The sequence below is a fragment of the Poecilia formosa genome, unplaced genomic scaffold (assembly GCF_000485575.1).
Source record: "Poecilia formosa unplaced genomic scaffold, Poecilia_formosa-5.1.2 Scaffold453, whole genome shotgun sequence".
Classification (NCBI taxonomy): Eukaryota; Metazoa; Chordata; class Actinopteri; order Cyprinodontiformes; family Poeciliidae; genus Poecilia; species Poecilia formosa.
In genome coordinates this window covers 220,313-238,413 of record NW_006800392.1, presented here as the reverse complement: position 1 = coordinate 238,413, position 18,101 = coordinate 220,313, and the positions used below count along the sequence as shown (strand labels likewise).

Sequence of the window (18,101 nt, the reverse complement as noted above, 5' to 3'; positions counted from 1 at the left end):
CGCTGAACTGGTGTGGAGACTTTATGTCCTGTTCTCCGGGTTTAGCGCCTCTTATAGGACCGGGGGAGGAAAAACAGCATCTTGAACCACGTTTGTTTCCGTAAATGGGTGACTGCTCAACAGAACGCCACATAAAAAGAAAACAAAACTTTAATTGTGTGGACGTCATGTCCCCAGGTAAAGTACATCCCCTTCCGCCATCCTGTGACGTGTATTTGTACCTTTGTTTGCGCGCGTGAGTGTGAAGACTTCAGTTGCCTTCATCAGAGGAACACCTAAGCGGGGTTTGGTGGGTGCAGCTCTGCATCACTCCCCTCTCTTCCCTCCTCTTCCTCTCTCTCGGTCAGCGCGTGCCTCTCGGATGGAGCAGCAGCTCGCGCACACTCACTCACTCACTCACTAACGGCTGAACAGGAGCAATGACAACTCTTCCTCCTCCTCCTCCTCCTCCTGGCGGGATGGAGGGGTGCTGATCAGGAGCCGCTTCATCATCACCGTCATTACTGTCAGCACCGCCATCACCATCATCATCATCATCAGCACCGGGAGCGGAGCGGAGAGAGAGGGAGGCAGCGAGGGCGGAGCAGCCGCTCTCTGTGGGCTTAAAAAGTTGAGGAGGATCCGGTTTATTACCGGAGCACCGGAGGGGGCTCGGACCGTATCCTTCCCCCACCCCGCTGACACGGACGCGGTGTCTCTGGATTCACCGGGAAACCCACCCGCCGTGGTTCTGGATGGATTCGTTCTGGATTCCGGGTCAATAACGGACCTGCTTTTTTTTGTTCATCACCCAGAACCTGATGTCCGGTGCTGTGACGGATAAATAAATACTTTGTTCTTAATTATGTTCCGGTGTTTTAACGGTTCGGCGGGTTGGTGACTGTTCCCTGGAGGATTTACGGTGATCTTAACGGATCAATAACGGATTTTCAGACGTGAGTCCGGTCCGGCGGCTTTCCCGAACGACTTTCACCGAGCTGTGCCGGGTCCAGCGGATCCCGGGACGGCTCCTCGGTGACCGGCGTCTGGCCTCCGCCGCCCCCCGGGGACTGAGGAGGGGGCGAACCGCAGGCAGCACAGCAGGTGTCAGGGAGGGAATGTTCCCGGGACTGGACAGGTCTGCCGCCCCGGAGGGACCGAAAATTACCGAACGAACCCAACGGCGGGAAAACGGGAGAAGTTCACCGAGGATTTTATTGTTTCTTTAAAATTAGCAAATTTTTATTGAGCAGATCAGTCTATTCTATTGCTCAGTAACGATCTAATCATTCTCAAAATAGTTGTAGAATAAATTTTCAGAATTTTTACCTGTTATTCTTAGCTCAAATTGTCTAATAATCCTGAATATAAATCCTATTTCTGGATTTAAATCCAACAAACCAAACAGTTTGAATCAGTTTTTCTCAATAAATTCCTATTAAAATCTAATCTGTTATCAATAAACCCTAATCCAATTTCAATAAATGTCAATCCCAGTTAATCGATACATTTCGAGTCTCTTAACTTCAGTTCTAATCCCATTTTAATCAAAATCAACCCCTGCTGTCCAACCCTTTCAATCCTGGTTATCAGTCAGTTTTAATCCCATTCATCAGTGGGTTTTAATCCCGCTTATCAATCAGTTCTAAGCCCATTTCAGTTAGTTTTAATCCTGATTATCAATCGATTCTAATCCCATTTCAATCCATCTGCCACACGAGGCGGGAGGAGTGAACGGTCTCCTCCTCTGTGAAATAAACCCACATGCTGGCTGTAAATTATCCACTTAAACCTCTCCAGAGAAGAAACTGTGAGCCAAAGCCTGCAGTGAGGGTTATTAAGCGCCACATATTAGCACTAAATGCTCTGATTATTTCTAATAAGGGCAGACAATGCTTAAAGTACTCATCTGGGTAGTTTTAAAATTTTTCCAACTAAAAAAATTAACTGAAAGCCTGAAGAAATGTAGCTTTTGTCTCTATTAGAATGAATTTATGACGCAAATTGTTGGTAAATGAGATTTTGATCTAATTTAAAAGTCCTGACTCAACAGCTCCACGCTGACCTTAATGTTCAGGAAGGCGTTTTAATCTCCAGCTGTGTCATCGTTTTAAACCCAAGAGGGTCCGAATGGGCTTTATTTATGCTTTACTGCAGGTCTGGAGGAGCTTTAACTCTGAGCAAATTAACTTTACAGCCACCTGCGGACAATAAGCCGAAGCTTTGGGTCTCCTGCGTTTGATGAAGCTTTGGTTGATGGTCTCTCATGTTGGACGTGTAAAACTCAGCTGAACTCTTTTATCCTTTCTGTTGTTTTGATGCAACTTCTGCAAAAAAGAAACTCAGGAAAACTGAGTATTTTTCCGGTGGAGGTTTCTAATTTAGCTTCGGCAGCTGGTTTCCTGTGAGACTCTATGGATGGTGTTCTCGCTGGATATCCACATTCTCAACAGCATACCTCCTCCTCTTCCTCCTCCTCATCGTCTTTCTCCCTCTCAGTGTCCTGTACAGGAGAAATCGAGCCATGAGGCATTGATTTTCTTCTCGCCGCAAAACCAAAACGCACACGACCATCTCATCCATCCTGGCTTGTCAGGTTTGTTTTCTGAAATGTAAGAAGGGGTCAGTACTGAAGGACGTTCATCACTGTCCGACAGTTAGGTCAGAGGTCGTACCAACAAGCAAGCAGCTCAATCACCCATCACCAGTCTGATCGGAGCGTAGATGAATGATTTTCTGACTGGTTTCCATAGGAACGTTTAATGCTCAATGGGACTCAACGACAGCAGCCCCGGCGCCATGCGGAACGGCCGCGGCCTCTCCGACCAGTGGGCGGAGTCGGTGGTGGTCCGGCCCCGAACCACAGAGCGCCACATCACAGTGCACAAGCGTCTGGTTCTGGGCTTCGCCCTGTCCATCATCACCCTCATAATCGTGACAGCGGTGGCCGTGGCGCTCAGCGTCCGCTTCGATGACTGCGGTGGACGGGATCGCGGTGGAGGCAGAGGGGAGACGGGTTCCAGAGGGTCCGGAGGGTCGGGAAGACTCAACGGGAGCAGAGGGGAGAGGATGGGAGACAGAGGGGATGAAGAGGTGGTCCAGCCGTGGAAAAACTCCCGGCTTCCGGGGTCAGTGAGGCCACGGCACTACGACCTGCGGCTCGCTGTCTACATGGACAACTTCACCTTCTCTGGAGAGGTCAGCATCGAGCTGGAGTGTGTCAACGCCACCAGGTTCATCGTGCTGCACGCCGACCGCCTCGAGGTACGTTGGCCTGAATTTCCTCTAATCTCAAGGGAGGTTAGCAAACTTTGTGTCGGCAACAACTCAGCTTATGGGAGGACGTCTGGTGCAGAGTAAACTCCTGAAAACATCTTGAGCTTCCTCAAACCCAATCCAGGTAGATTTAAGGCGACCAATTGTTCCAGAGCACTTTTAACCTGATGGATTCTGTGCTAGAACATTACATTCAGTCTTTTAAAGCTTAAAAATGTGGTTTTATTGACCATTTGCAACTATCACCAAGTGACGTTGAGGCGCCATGACGACAGAGTATTGAAGGCAGCGACTGATTATTTTTCCCTTTATAGCCTTGGCTTCAACTTGTTGCAGTTAAGCTAATTTGTTTTTACAAAAGTTTAGAATTTCTAGCTTGGAAACTTAGCCATAACTTCTCCCTTCTGACATGTTTGTTGATTTGATAAAATTGGCGATTTTGTCTTAATTCACGCCACATGATTTATACCACTGATTCATAAATGCTGTTTCCCTGGCGCAAAGTTAAACATCTAAAAGTCTAGATGCTAACCCGTTTTTTTCATACATGGTAGGCTACATGATGGTGTGACATTTTCTCCATGTTACCAACGATTAACCATCTCCATAATGCAACATTTGATTTCATGTTACTAATCTTACAAAAGAAGTATAAATGTTAATCTTATGATGTTCGCTCCAAAAATACGAATACCAGTTCTTACGATTGAAGCCTCCTTATTTAAATGTTTTCCATAAAACGTTTAGTTTACATTGAACAAAGTGACAGATTTTTTCCAATATGCATTTCGGTCAGAGACAGCAGTTTTTAGAAAATTTGGAAATAGCTTAGAAACTGACCTACCTGGTTTGTGCAGCAGACCGCGCAGAAACTTTAGATCATTTTACAGTGAAACATTAGGCCACGTACTGTCTGTTTTTGACTAGCTTTAGCTGTTAATGTGCATCTAGTTTGTTTTAACGTCCGTCATGGCGGAGTGGGTTGCTTCCTGAAGAGCATGACGTCACAAGGCTCAACGCCTCAAATGTCCAGATGTGACTTTGCACAGAGACGGTAAACTTAAGTAGACCGAGAACCATAATGGTTCAATAAATCCTGACTTTACTGAGTAAAATTTGGAGCTGTTACGACTTTGGTAACTTGTCTTGAATCCTAACAGTTGAATTGTCTTGTAATAAACTTCACATCCCGCAGGCAATCTTTGGCAATAAATCTTGAAATTCTAATAGTACATTTGTTTATGAAAACTTTATAATTCTTATACTTGGAAATAGTTTTTATGTCTTCCCTTTTTTGATGCTGAACTCCCCAGCAGAATAAATATTCATTGGATCTGTTCATCCGTCTCCTACGCTCCTGTTTACAGCAGCAGGTTGCAGCATTTATGACGGCATGAATTGATTCAGAACTGTATTTATTTTCCAAAGCAAACAGTGTCCAGAGGCTGGAGACACACTTCCATTACATGGCGGGTTAAAAATTTGCCTCAGAAATTCAAACAAAACTGTAAATTATTCTGAATGAAAAGGGAAAGTTAAAGTCAATCACAACAAACCTCGTTTATGTATTTTAAACCACTGTATTTGGAGCTAATTTTGAATTTTTCATCCATCCTGAGAAAGTTTTGGTTTTGACTGACACCATTTTTGATATTTTAGCCGTATTTTATTGACTGTATTGAGATATTATTCAAGATTTTCAGTCAAAAAAAAACACATTTTAACTCTTTATATATCTATAATCCCCTGAATGGGTCGTTCCATCTAAGTGATCAGGTCTTCTGTGAAATATTCAGTGGAAATCATGTTGGTGACATTTCTGAACCAGACCAGTGACCTCATTCTGTAAAAACCTTTCCAGTCAGAACTGATTCTTGTTTAGGTTACAATGGGACCAACATTAAGTTTAGTTCATTCAGGTTAAAAAAACAAGGAATTCGTGTTTATGGTTCATTACCAAATCATGTTGAAGTTCACGTCTCAAACATGAACTTGTTCTTCATTTATCATATTTTACTTCATTCAACAGTTAGCATATCAATTCAATTATATCATCATTTAGTCCCTTGCCACCTCATTTATCTCTGTTTAATTATGTCCTGACCAAATCCACATCTAAACTATCTTGCCTAAAAGTTGGATAGTTGAATAAACTGTCAGAATAAACTGTTCAGGTTTGTCATGTAGAAAACATCATGAATCTGGAGGCTTGTTGCACCAGCGCAGTGTTGCTAGGTAACACTGTGCTGTAACACTGCGCTGTTACCTAGCAACCCAAGCATAGCTCCGCCCACATCATTATTAGACTTTGTCCACACATAGAAGAGTATTTATTTAAAAAAAAACTGGATAGTTTGATAATCAATCAATCAATCGATCAGTCAATCAAAATTATAAAGCACCCTTCATACTAAAAGCAGCTCAAAGTGCTACCCAGAAATTGCTTTCTGCATCCATTTTCATGTGTATAAAGTGTGAGTAAACATTTAGGTAGGGGGCGTGGCCAGCAAGAGCTTATTTGCATAAAAGTGACAGAACCCTAAAATATTTCATTCTGAAAGGAGAGCAGAAAAAGCAGAAGTGAGGAGATTAAAACCTCATTATCTGAGAACCATTTTGAGCAAAACGGGTAAGGATTTCAGCTATTCTAGCTTGTTTTAAAAGAAAGCACAATAGATTCTCTTTAATGATCACATTGTCCCCGTCTTTTGATAGCTGCTACTTCTAGCAAGGTCTACCTAATGAAGCTGAATTTTTGTGGCAATACGAGGACATTGTCCTGACCCATTTGGACCACCAGGAAGGATGTGCAAAGATGGATCGTCATCATCGGTGACCTGAATCAACCAAACGTGAACAAAACGCTGGTATTTGTCAGTTAAAGCCAAACTTAAACCTTACTTTAGTTACAGATTTGCATCATAAAATGCTGCGACTTCTGAGTGTGTATTCATGCATTTTAAATGAAGCTGAGCTAAAACAGCAGCAGAAACCTTCATAAGCATTTCCTTAAGATGCTTTCCCAAACAAGAGTGTGTTTTCAGCCAGATGTCTGCGTCTGGAAGAAAACCCCAAACAAAGAAACCCTATTCCCACTTTCGGCCTCCCAGATTCCTCTAACGAGGCTAATTAGCTGCCAAAGTTGCTGCTTCAGCCCGAAGTGGGATGGCAGGAGAGCGCCTGGGAGAAACGCCGCGGCAACGTGATTTTTCACAGCGCTCATCTGGGCTAATGTGAGAGATGGATAAATGTGTCTAATTTGGGCCAGGGCCAATTAGGAGCCCTGCGGCCTGCCTGGTGTTTGTGTCCGGCTGCAGGTGAATTAATGGCTGTTGCTGGGAACCAGGCAGCCCTCCTAAGGTGGCCTCACACTTAATGCAGTCTGAAAAGGTAAATGGCCGCCATGTATAAACCCAGAAAGCAAAAAAAAAAAAAGTGTAAAAAAAAAAAAAAAAAAAAAAAAAAGTGTAAATATAGCAGCAGCTGGTGGGGGAGGAGGAGAAAAATGTTGAAATCTTTGGATTTTCGAGCGATTCCAGGGAAAAAAGCGGAGAAGTTTCTGCTGACCTTTTTAAAATGAAAGGAAAGCCCTGCAGGCAGCCGGTGGTTCAGCTCATGTCAATGATAATGAACAAGCGGCGCCTCTTTCCGCTCTCATTTCTGCTTCCTCCGGTCGCGTTCCTGCCGTCCTCCGGCTGGGACGCTGGGACGCTCCGGCCCTTTAAATCACGGATCCCCGGTGCTGGTGTTTTAACACCCGGCCCGTCTTAACGTGCGTATTGATTGGTCAGCTGATCTGACAGGACGGTGAAAGTGCAGAGAGGCTGCTGGGAAGCGACTTCACCGCTCTAACCTTGGCTGATTCCTAAAGCAGCGTTTTTATCGTTTTTCCATTACAGCCGGGCCGCGGTTCATTACCGGGTCAGACGGAGCCGTCAGATTTATTATTATTCAAACGGAGGCCGACAGGAATGTCAGCGTACACTCTCCTGTGATCGCAAACCAAATCTATTTAGGATGGAGAGTTTTCAGTGACAGGAGTCTGAAACCAAAGGCTGCTGGAGCACGACAATCTGACAGCCAGCGCTGCTTTTCTTCTTCTTCTGCTCTCGGTTGATTGATGTTTTCACAGATTCTCAGTTGAACTTGGGCCACGAATCAGCCTTGATCCAAGCCATCCCATAATACTTCTGGCTGAATGTACACCAAGTGACATCCAAATAGAGAAACCCAATTCATATTTTCTGTCAGATACTTTTTTTTCTTTTCTACAGCAGTTTATTCTGAACCAACCAGCTAAATTTCAGGGATCCGTTAGCAAATCTGTTAGCTTAGGCTGCGTTCATAACAGGCGACATAGGGCTGGACAACAAATCAGAAACAATATTGGTAGACATTTCATCAATATCAATGATTAATATGCCTAATAGAATATTCAAAATATAGAATATTTATTGAATTCCAATCCAGAACTGCACAGCATTCTGGGAGATGTAGCCAGAGGGAAGGCTTAAGTCGCTCAACCTTAGCTAAGCAAGGTTGGTGGAATCAACCAACTCACTCATTCTTTGGTTGCCTAGCAACAACCTGCTGGGTAACAAGCAGCTTCAAGTTCCCCCCAACTTTGGTTACCTAGCAATAACTTGTTCAGTAACTGGCGCAGAAGTAGTTTAAGGTTTTGCCTCATAACTGCTTACAAATGAAAAAAAACAAAACAACAATGACGTGAAGAGAAAAACTGTGGATAAAACAGGCAGTATTTCAAAAATGTAAAATAATTTTTCTCGGAATTCTGGCTTCTCTAAGAATTTTGACTTTTTCTCAGAGTTTTTTTCTCCAAATCCAGGCTTGAATCTCAGAATTCTGTGATTAAATTCTGAACTTTGATGGAAAAAACAAAAAAACAAAAAAAAAACTGAATTCTGAGAAAAAAACGTCAGATTTTTTTTTTGCAGTGACCTTTCCTGCGTCCTTCACTTTCAAGTTGTTTCAATACGTCAACATGCAGGGACGAGGATCAAACTGAAATTGAAATAGAAATCTGTCAAAAGCGTTTAAGTCTTCCTGATTAAAAGCAAGAACTAAAGAAGTGATGACTGGTTTTAAACCACAGTCTCTGTTTGTAACTTATTGAGTATTTTTGACAGTTTTGAAGCACCTGGCTCCCCACAGCGTCTCCCATCCTGACTGAATCACACCAAGCTGTCCTCAGTGGCTCTTTACCAGCAGCTCCAGGGTTTTACAGCCGGGATAATAAAGAGTTGTGTCCAGAAACGTGACCATGTTTCCAGCGGGGAGCGTCTCTGACAGTCCGGCCAAATTAAAAAGCAATTTGAGGCGTTTGAAGGCACCTCGGAGCTGCTGACTCAGCAGAAAAGCCTGAAACAAATCCGTTTAATCCCAACGTTTCCTCTCCGTGTCAGCAGCGCCTCTGTCCTCATCGACCCATTCCTGAACGCACCGTGCTGCGGGACCAAGCAGCACTCTGCCTCTAATTGGATCCAGAGGTTGGGAAGAGCCCGTCCCAGTAACACCAGTTAGTTAATGTGGGCTTCATTACTGGCTGATCAGTGGTTGAGGTTTGATCCTTCCTTCTGCCGGCTTTCAGAACCACATCTGCGTCGTTTTATGTTCTGTTTGGGCTCCAGGGAGCGCCGTAACTGGGCCAGTCTTAAGTAAATATTAGCAGTGCAGGAGTATTTCGGTAAGAAGGTCAGACAGAGAGTACACAGCGAGTAAAACCAGGCTCGGCTTTGTTTCTCTGTTTGCGTTCAGAGCTGCGGTGCGGGCTCGGTGTGAACCAGCTGCAGATTTCAGGAGGAAATGCAGGAAAGGATCGAATTCAAAGTGGAGCAGAATCAGGAAGCACATTCCTTTTACTTCATAAATATGACTCTGAAAAGTGTGGCGTGCGTCTTTTGGTACCTTGTAGGGCTTAGTTGTAATGAATCAATTATTGAAATAATTAAACTAATTTAGTAATCGGTTATAGTAGTAGTAAATAGTAACTGATTTATCATTAACTGTGTGCTGCTTCTTTTTGTTAATAACCTTTAGAGCAGTAATTAAGCCAAAACTGTACAAAAATATGTACATTTTACATTTTGAATAAAAAAGTGTAATTGTTTTGTAAATATATTTTAGCTGCAGATGAATCCTTTGCTACAAAGATTCAAGCATTCACAAAAGGAATGCTGTTATTGCATTTTAGGCAATAAAATTTTTATTTTCTTATTTTAAAAAAATATTTGTTTTATTTGCATCTTTTAATATAAAATGTTTACCTTTTGAAACTCAGAAATGTTAATGTTTTTTCTAAAAGAAAATTGTAAATTGGTCACACAATTTCTGGGTTTTTTGATGGAAATGATGAAAATTTCCTTTTTCCTGTGTACAATGGACCTAATATGCCGTTGTGGATAAATGCTCTACAGTCATGTATGTGGACATGATTGTAGAGTAGTTATATAAAAAACAGATTAAACCGGAAATGTTAACATCGCTGTCTGAGCTCATTTCTACGTAAAGTATGGCAACAAACTTCTGACCAATCACGGCGCATCTTGACTCGGCATATTTGCGGTATTCCCGAAATTTTCAGTCTTCATTTAGCGAACCTTCCACACTGTAAACCTCATGCTAAGCTTAGCCTTAAGTAAAACACAAAATTTGACTGAATATTTGCCTTCAACGAGGACGGGGCGGTTGACTTTATCTCTTTCATTTTTGTAGTTTCCTCTTTGTTGTGGTGCTTTCCGCGCATGCGTACGCTGCAGTAGCGTCTGCGTGGCGACGTCATGGCGTTCGGCGTAGTTTCAAAATGGACGCCGACGGACATCAGATTTTTTTACTTTTTAACATTGATTTAGCAAAAAATTTCAATCGATAAGTAAATGAGAATCAATATTATGTAAACCGATACGTTTAAAATGAATACTTTTTGGGTTTTTAACCCGACGGCGGCTCCTTCTACTGTTAGCTAGATTCGGTAAGTGGCTGAAGAGGAAGAGAAGCTGATGAAGGCAGAAAACGCTTCAATGAGGGACAGACTTTAAACTCAGAAGCTGACTAATTTTAGAAAGCAGCTCCTTGTTCTTGTTGCATCGTCTCACACTTGAAAAGAAGCAGTTTAGATTTTTTTTGTGTGAAGTGTTGGGTCCTGCTCCGCCCACCCAGCTGACCCGCGGAGCCCGGTTCACTCTCAGCCGCTGATTAAACCGCTCAGGACTGAGTGGGAGAGCCGCTTCTCTCCTCCATCTTGTTAGTTACTTTGCACCTGCTTGCTTTGATTATTTTTTTTCTCCTTCGTGCTCCGAGCTTGGTGACATTTCATTTAATTACCATCCAATCCCCAGTCAGCTTGAACCTGAGCTGCGGTCTAATCAGCCGGGACAGGTGAGAGCACCTGTGAGGCTTTGGGCCTGTAATGAGGCGGCGCTGCGCTGCTGTCACATGTGATTCTCTGCTCGCTCTCACTGCTTCTGTTTCTTCATCTTATGGTCAGTTTGAGCTCACAAAGGCACAACTTTTCCCTTCTGCTGCTATTTGTGGAAATCTGTCAATGGATTCAGCAACATGTCCGCCAGTCAGAGGAACAGCTGGGAGATTAAATGGTTAGTAATGTTGCAGTTTGTCGTAGTTTATCCAAACAACAGAGCTGTTCTGGGAATCACCAAACACAGACCTGTTGTTTATTTTAATTCAGATGAAGAACAAAAACATTGCACATTTCTATTTTATTATAGATATTTAAAATATAATGCATTCATGATCTGTATCTAAGCATGGAGCAAACTGTTGCTTTTCTCATTATTTTCAACTTGAAAACCAACAACATGTAGTTTGTCGTGCTGCAGTCGGGACAAATCAGACAGAAACTTAAGTTTTAAAATGAAATTAAATGCAGTTTTCTGTTTTAAAAGGGGAATTTAAACCATTTTATTTAGTTTTGGGGTAAAATGCCATGTTTGGTTGCGTTCAGCAGGTTTCATGTCAGTGAGTTGATCTGAAATATCACAGGTTGAAATGTTTGAATCTGAGGAAATTAAACATTTTATTCCTTGAGCGTTTTGTTTCAGAACATGAACCATTGATGATTTTCATAGTTTAGTTTTGTTCTTTAAGATGTTTGCTAACTCTCCTGCGTCAGTGAAGAGTTAGAAAAGTCACACATGAAGGATGTTTGACAGACGATGAACTCCAAACCTCCTCCTCTGTTCAGGTGGACCGGGTTTCCATGGCAGCCGAGAGCGGCGCCGGCGGCCGGCCTGCCAACAGGCCGGGGGGCGGAGTCATGCGCATCCACCGCCACTTCCCCTTCCCGGCCAATCAGATGTACGTGGTGGTTCTGCACCGTGAGCTGAAGCCCGGCAGGCTGTACCGGCTCAACGTCAGCTTCGACGCCGCCATTGAGGACGAGCTGCTGGGATTCTTCAGGAGCTCCTACACCCTGCAGCGAGAGAAACGGTACACACACACACACACACACACACACACACACAGAGCAGCAGGTGGTTCAACTAGAAAAGGTCACAGCCTCACACCCACGACATTGATTAACTCTCACACACCATAATGTGTGTGTTGCAGCTGTCAGACCACACACACTCTCACTCCCTCTTTATGAAATTCCCAGAAGCCCTTGTGTTGTTTCTAAGTCAGATCTGGTCCCCAAGGGGCTGATGGGAAACTGGCTTTGAGCTGATGCGCGCGTGTGTGTGTGTGTGTTTGCGCTCTGTACCCAAACAGCTAATTGGCTTGAATCCAGTTTCCAGGCTCCTGATTGGCTGTTGCTTTGTGTTTCTGATCTAAAATGTGTTTGTTTTGTGAGGATTCTGCAGCTGACGCCTCAGACGGATCACTGAATCATCTGCTGCTCGTAGCTGGGCTGTGACTCAGCAGCAGACTGAGATTATTTACTGACTATTTTACTGTAATCTGCAGATAAAGATGTTGAGTTTGGTGCTCAGTCCTCTCAGGTGAGGTTTTAAAAACTAAACCTCACCTGGCAGTCAGGCTGGAAGAGGAGCCTTATTTTAGTTAGTTTACTCTACCGCATCCCACAATGCAACACAAACCTGCCAGCCGCTTTCCTGTAAGCAGCTGCTAACTCTGGAGTTTCTCAGTGCATAGTTCACTGACGTACAACCAGAAGCCTGAAAACATCCACTCGCTGTGTTTCCATCAACTTATTTTTATTGTAGGTACATTTTGAAGGATCGCAAAATTCAAAATAAGTTCGGTTAAGTTAGGTTCTTTTTAAAAAAATACTTTCTCAGTTTTTATCATGGATGTAACTGGTTTCCTGCTAGCTTTATGGAAAGCTGTAAAAACACAAATGACCAGCCGTCCAAGTTTAGTTTCCAGCTGAAAGTGATGAAAACATTCATTGTAAGTTGGATTTACGGTGCTGGAGCAGCCATGTTTTTTTAGCTCAGTAATGTGTTAATTAGTGCTAATGAGTCGGAGTCCTGTACCTGCCAAGAAGCTGCTGCTTGTTTGCTCCAGTCAGACAGCAGCTGATGGGGTTCTGTTCAGCAGAGAGGAAGAACGGGACCGGATCAGAACCGAAGCTGGACGTCCAACGTTAACCGTCGTCGTTCTGATCCGTCACCCTTCCGTCTCTACAGTAACGTGATCGGACATTAAACAGGCAGCAGGCTGACCCGGTCCGACTGGGTGATCACAGCAATCAGAACCGATCTGATAGAAATAACAGCAAACATCAGCAGCAGACAGTTATTAACGCTTAAGGAAGCTTCAGAGGAACATGCTGTCTCCACAGGTTGTGTTTTCCCTCTAATAGGTGAAATTATTGCTCCCACTTCGGCTTCGTGCTGCGTCGCCTGCCTGAGCTGCTGCAGCGCTGTAGGTTATCATTTTAAAACCATTATCAACAACAGTCAGAACATTTCAGTCAATGTGTTACAAACCTCCAGGGAATACGGTCCGACTTATAAAACACAATATTTATCCCATTAGTTTACTTTATTGGCATGTAATGAATGGAACTTAAAAAGAAAAAAAAGAAATAAAAGATCAAGCAGAAAGACGTTGCAGTAAAAATCTTTATTCCTTCATTAAATCAGCTGCTATTAATATTTACATCCCAAATAAAACATGAGCAACGTTTTCTCATTCTGTCACAATTGAATAAAACAAACTACATTTCAACAAATGTTTCATCTCATAAGAATCTCCATAATCTAAAAAAAAATTATATTGAAAAATACAAGAATAATCAAACAGGAAGTGCTTTTATTTTGGAAGAACCTGAAATATCCTCACAGCTTAACAAAAGACGTTTAGTGAAGCTTGAACAGGTCGTTATAAACCAGTAATAGACTTGTTACCTTGACTTTAGAGTGCAAGGTAAAGTTTTAATTTTTGTTTTTTTGCCAACTAACTTCTGACTTGAAATGTCAAAAAATACAAAAACCAAATAAACAAAAATAAATTCTGTTTATTAAATCCTTTTAAACTAAAAGGTTAACACATTTGTTACTCTGTAAATGCATCACTCAACATATTTGATGCATTTTCCTTAAGTTTGATAAAAGTCTGATAGTTTGTATGGAGTTAATTTCCTGCCATAGTGTTCTACACAGATAAAACTTATTTTCCAAACAAAGTGTCCCTCCTTCATATGAGCCGCTCTGCTCTCGCATACGTGAACTAGAACCAGATTTTACTGTAATTTTTGGAAATTCTCCTATAGATGTTATTGGCAGTTGTCTCGGTGGCGCCCCCTGTTTTCATAGTGGAGTAAATACTTCATTGACTTTTGGCAGAAACTTTTCGTAGTTTCGGATTGTTCCGTATGTGATTGGAGATCAGTTTAAACTCCGTACAGTTTTATTTGTTTACAACATTTTGGCAGGAAATTATCTCCGTATTCTTTGATCCAAAGATTAGAATAATGTAATTTAAATTTTTTCTGTTGGATTACAAACTACCAAATAATGTTGTTTTGCTTTTCATTTCTATCTGTTAATGTTTGTTCGGATAAAAACAAAGTTTATCCAGGTGAGTTTGTGTCTAACTGATTTAAAATTAAGAGTCTCTGTGTTTATTTATCCTTCATTTTTTACGTTAGGAATCGGCAGCGTTCTCATCGTGACTGTTGTGTCTGTTGGTCTTCCGTTCCTCTTCTACACTGCAGAGTAAATGAAGGAAACCGGCTGCGGTTTAAACCGCTGATGTTTTTCAGTCGGTGTGAAAACATCCAGGAGTATAAAAATGTTTTGCTGCTGAACAGATGAATTTAATTTCTGCTGCTCTGATGATTGACCTGATCTGCAGGTCAGGATGACGGGAACGGTCTAACGTGTTTTTTCTTTATCATATTTCTGTCGCCTGCAGGCGATGATGTGAAAAAAGAGGAGGGAGGATATAATGAGGCGATATAAAACTGATGTAAAAACTGGTTTTATCTTAGTTCGTGTCCCGGTTGCCATGGTTTTTTTTTTTTGTTTGTTTTTTTTAACCAGCAGTTTGTTAGAAAAATTAAATCAGGCCTGATTTCCTTTCTGCTAGTCGTTCTGGCACACACTGAACTGAAACTCTGCACCAATCAGATCCCTCCTGTGTGTGTGTGTGTGTTTACTTTTCCCATGTTCCCCGGCAGCATGTGTTGGGATCGATGTGGGATCGATGTGGCAGCTGCTGCACCAGCGCGGCTCGATCACAACACAACGAGCTGCGAGTTAAAGTTAAACGCAGCTTCTGAGGGGAAACCTGCCCACTGTCCGCTCCGTGCACGACCTGATTGGTTTAATGTCGTATGAAAGACAAACGGCCTTTTCTGAGCTGCGCAGTGCGTGTTTACACCAGCAGAATAAAGATTTTTCTAACACACGGCGATGCTGAGAGAGCAGCAGTTGGACGGATTTGTTGGAGATAATCTGGGAAAATATGGGAAGCCAGAATCCTAATTTATCACAGGAAAGCTGATGATGAATGCGCTCTGAGGCTCCCCTGGTTCATGCTGCTGTTTTCTAGCCGCCATCTTGAAACAATCGAAACATTTCTGGTAACTGACCAGAAACGGGAAAATGATTTTCTGATTTATTATCTGGTGAATAACTTTCTGTTGCATGCATATTCACACCAAGGTAAGAATGTAAAAACACAAATTAAAAATAAGTTTGTACACTAAAGTCAAATTTACAGCATATGAAAATGATGCTGTATAGTTATTAAAAATAAATTGCAACTGATCATTGGTGTATTTGTTACAGAAGGCGATTAGTGCCACTGGGAAAAAGAGAAAGTATGCAGACTATCATTTCCCCAACTTACGATATAAAAGTTGAAATTCTGAGGAAAACATTTTACATTTTGAGATAATTTTTGTTCCCAGTGGCTCCAGTGCTCTGCAGTTATTAAAAATATAGATGGAAAAAAAGGCAATTTTATTTATGTGGCACATTTTTAGCATCAAGATAGTTAAAAATGTTTTACATGGTTAGAAGTAAAATAAGACGTAACATTTCTGTGGCTAAGTACAGGAAACATGTTGATTTATCGGTTATGAGTCAAAGGCGACTTGATTTCCAGGAACTCAGTGTTTCAGCTGTTTTTCAGTTTTCTGGAAGTTTGCTCCAGATATGTGGAGCATAGAAGCTGAATGCTGTTTCTCTGTTTGGTTCTAACAGAAATATTTTATAGTGTATTCTCTGACTTTTTAGTCAGACCTGTGAAGACGCTGCTGCAGAAATCAATGCAACTAAAGATAAAAACATGGATGAGTTTCTCTAGATCTTTCTGCGACGTTAGTCCCTAATGGTGAAAATGTTTGTGAGCTGATAGAAGGCCGAATTTGTAACGTCTTTATGTGGCTCTGAAGGTTCAGGTTCAGACCTGATCTTTGGTTTCCAGCTGTTAAACCTGAAGCTCTGCTGATTCTGGATTGTAACTTCATTTTCTGTTCAGAAGGAGAAAGTTCCGTATTTTCTGCACTATAAGGCGCATAGAATAGACGCTACAGTTGGGGTTCCCACCCATCCCATATTGAACCTAAACGGGACGCGATTTGTTCCATACTCTACAAATGTGGATGTGTAATAATGAAGAACTGGTCCCCGAGTACTTTATATAGTAGTCTGCCCCAGTCGTTGTTTCACTCACGGTGTTGGTGTTGCGATATTGTGCCCACCTGCTTTCTGGGTAACACAGACCAACCGACACGCTGCCGCCACAGTCCCTGTCTCTCCCCCCCTGGCTTTAAATGTATAGGGGCTGGTCTCATGGTAACCCTAGTCGAAGCACCCCGATGAATGTCTAAAGCCACTTTGTTGACATAAAGAATGTGAACAAAACAGTCCGACTCCGGTCAGTGAGGAGAGCCTTCCGGACTGGGCGTGGCCGGACGATGGTCACCCTTCTCCGTTCGCGTACAGCATGTTGGTGGAGAACGTGGTGCTAAATGTCCTGCAGACGACCTGATTCTAGACGGTCGGTACTTCTTCTTTTTCTTTAGGTTTTAACTGCAGCTTGCATCCATGAATGTTGCACTACTGCCATCTATTGGATCAGATGGTCGGTAGATGCATAGACATAGGTCAGTCAAACTTTATTAACAAACCAGCGTTCTGACAACTATCCCAGCATGCACTGCGTGCTTCTTCTTCTACGGATGAAAATGAAGTCGGTGGCTGCTTACCGTAGATGCTAGACCTGTTGTGGCTCAATATTGGTCCATATATAAGGCTCACCGGATTATAAGGCGCACCGTCGGCTTTTGAGGAAATTGAAGGTTTTAGGTGCGCCTTATAGTGCAGAAAATACGGTAATGGCACCCGAGGCATTAATTAGTTCTAAGAATCTGATCATTGATTGGATGGTTCATGATCACACACTTTGATCAACGAAATTCAATTTTCTTTATCTAGAAGAAAATAAATTTGGCTGAAATATCTTATTTCCTCTAAACTTTTCCATTTGCAAACCTGTGAAATTCATCATTTGTTCATAATCTTGGCCATTAAAGTTATTCCAGTTCTTAAAACAGAAAACATTTATTGATTTGTTATAGAAAACGGATTCTTCTGTATTTTACTGGAACTGTTGGAAAATCCAGTTTTAAATCTAATTTTCCTGGAGAACTTCCTGTGTGTTCTGGGACTGTGCAGTGCTGAGGGGTGTGTTAGCTTCAGGATTAGCTTGATGCAGCCATCCAGCTAACGCTAACCCTCTGTGAGATTAGCTTAAATACTTGTGAGGCTGATGGAGGAGAATGAATTAGTCCAGTTAAACCAGTTTAGTTCTGCTCAGTTCTTCTGTCTGAGCTGAACAGGAACCATCAGCTGGACGAGGAACCTTTCCTTTAATTCACTTTGTAGTATTCTGGCTCCAGGTGGTTTGAATTTAGCGATTTAAAGAAAATACTCCTCTGAAGACATTTAAAAAGCCAACAGTTGCTTTTAAGCAGCACTTGGTGACAGTAAGGAGAAAAACCTCAGTTACATCAGGAATAAACTGCATCACAGATTAAAGGCTGTGGTTGTCTGCCTGCCAGAAGAAATGAGAATAATTCATAATTAAAGCAACAAGTTAATGGCTGGGATTCTAATGCATTCATTTTGATTAATTACATAGATTAAGGTATTAAAAATGAACTAAATCACGTTTTTAGTTTTTACACACAAAAGTCCCGAAGGGGAACCTTGTTGTGTTTCTGTCCATAAAACTGATGTACATGAGACAGACTGTCGATTTGGTCCATGGAGGGGAAATGCAGAACCGTTTACTCACTGCTCAAAACGGTTTGTGAAATATTTACGGACTCTCTGGAGATTTTGTTCCAGATAAAAATACTCCCATCAGTTTCTCCTTTAAACTCCTCA

At 42.1% G+C, this 18,101-nt stretch overlaps 1 protein-coding gene across 1 annotated transcript in view; it reads left to right on the top strand.

Moving 5' to 3' along the window:
- Positions 1-280: 280 nt before the first annotated feature.
- The window catches only part of LOC103155878 (thyrotropin-releasing hormone-degrading ectoenzyme), a 155,014-nt gene continuing 137,193 nt past the window's right edge, over positions 281-18,101 (top strand). Inside the window, exons 1-2 of the mRNA XM_007577763.2 lie at positions 281-3,243; positions 11,477-11,721. Coding sequence (XP_007577825.1) covers positions 2,749-3,243; positions 11,477-11,721 — 740 coding nt within the window. The 5' untranslated portion in view covers positions 281-2,748. The remainder of the gene's footprint in view (positions 3,244-11,476; positions 11,722-18,101) is intronic.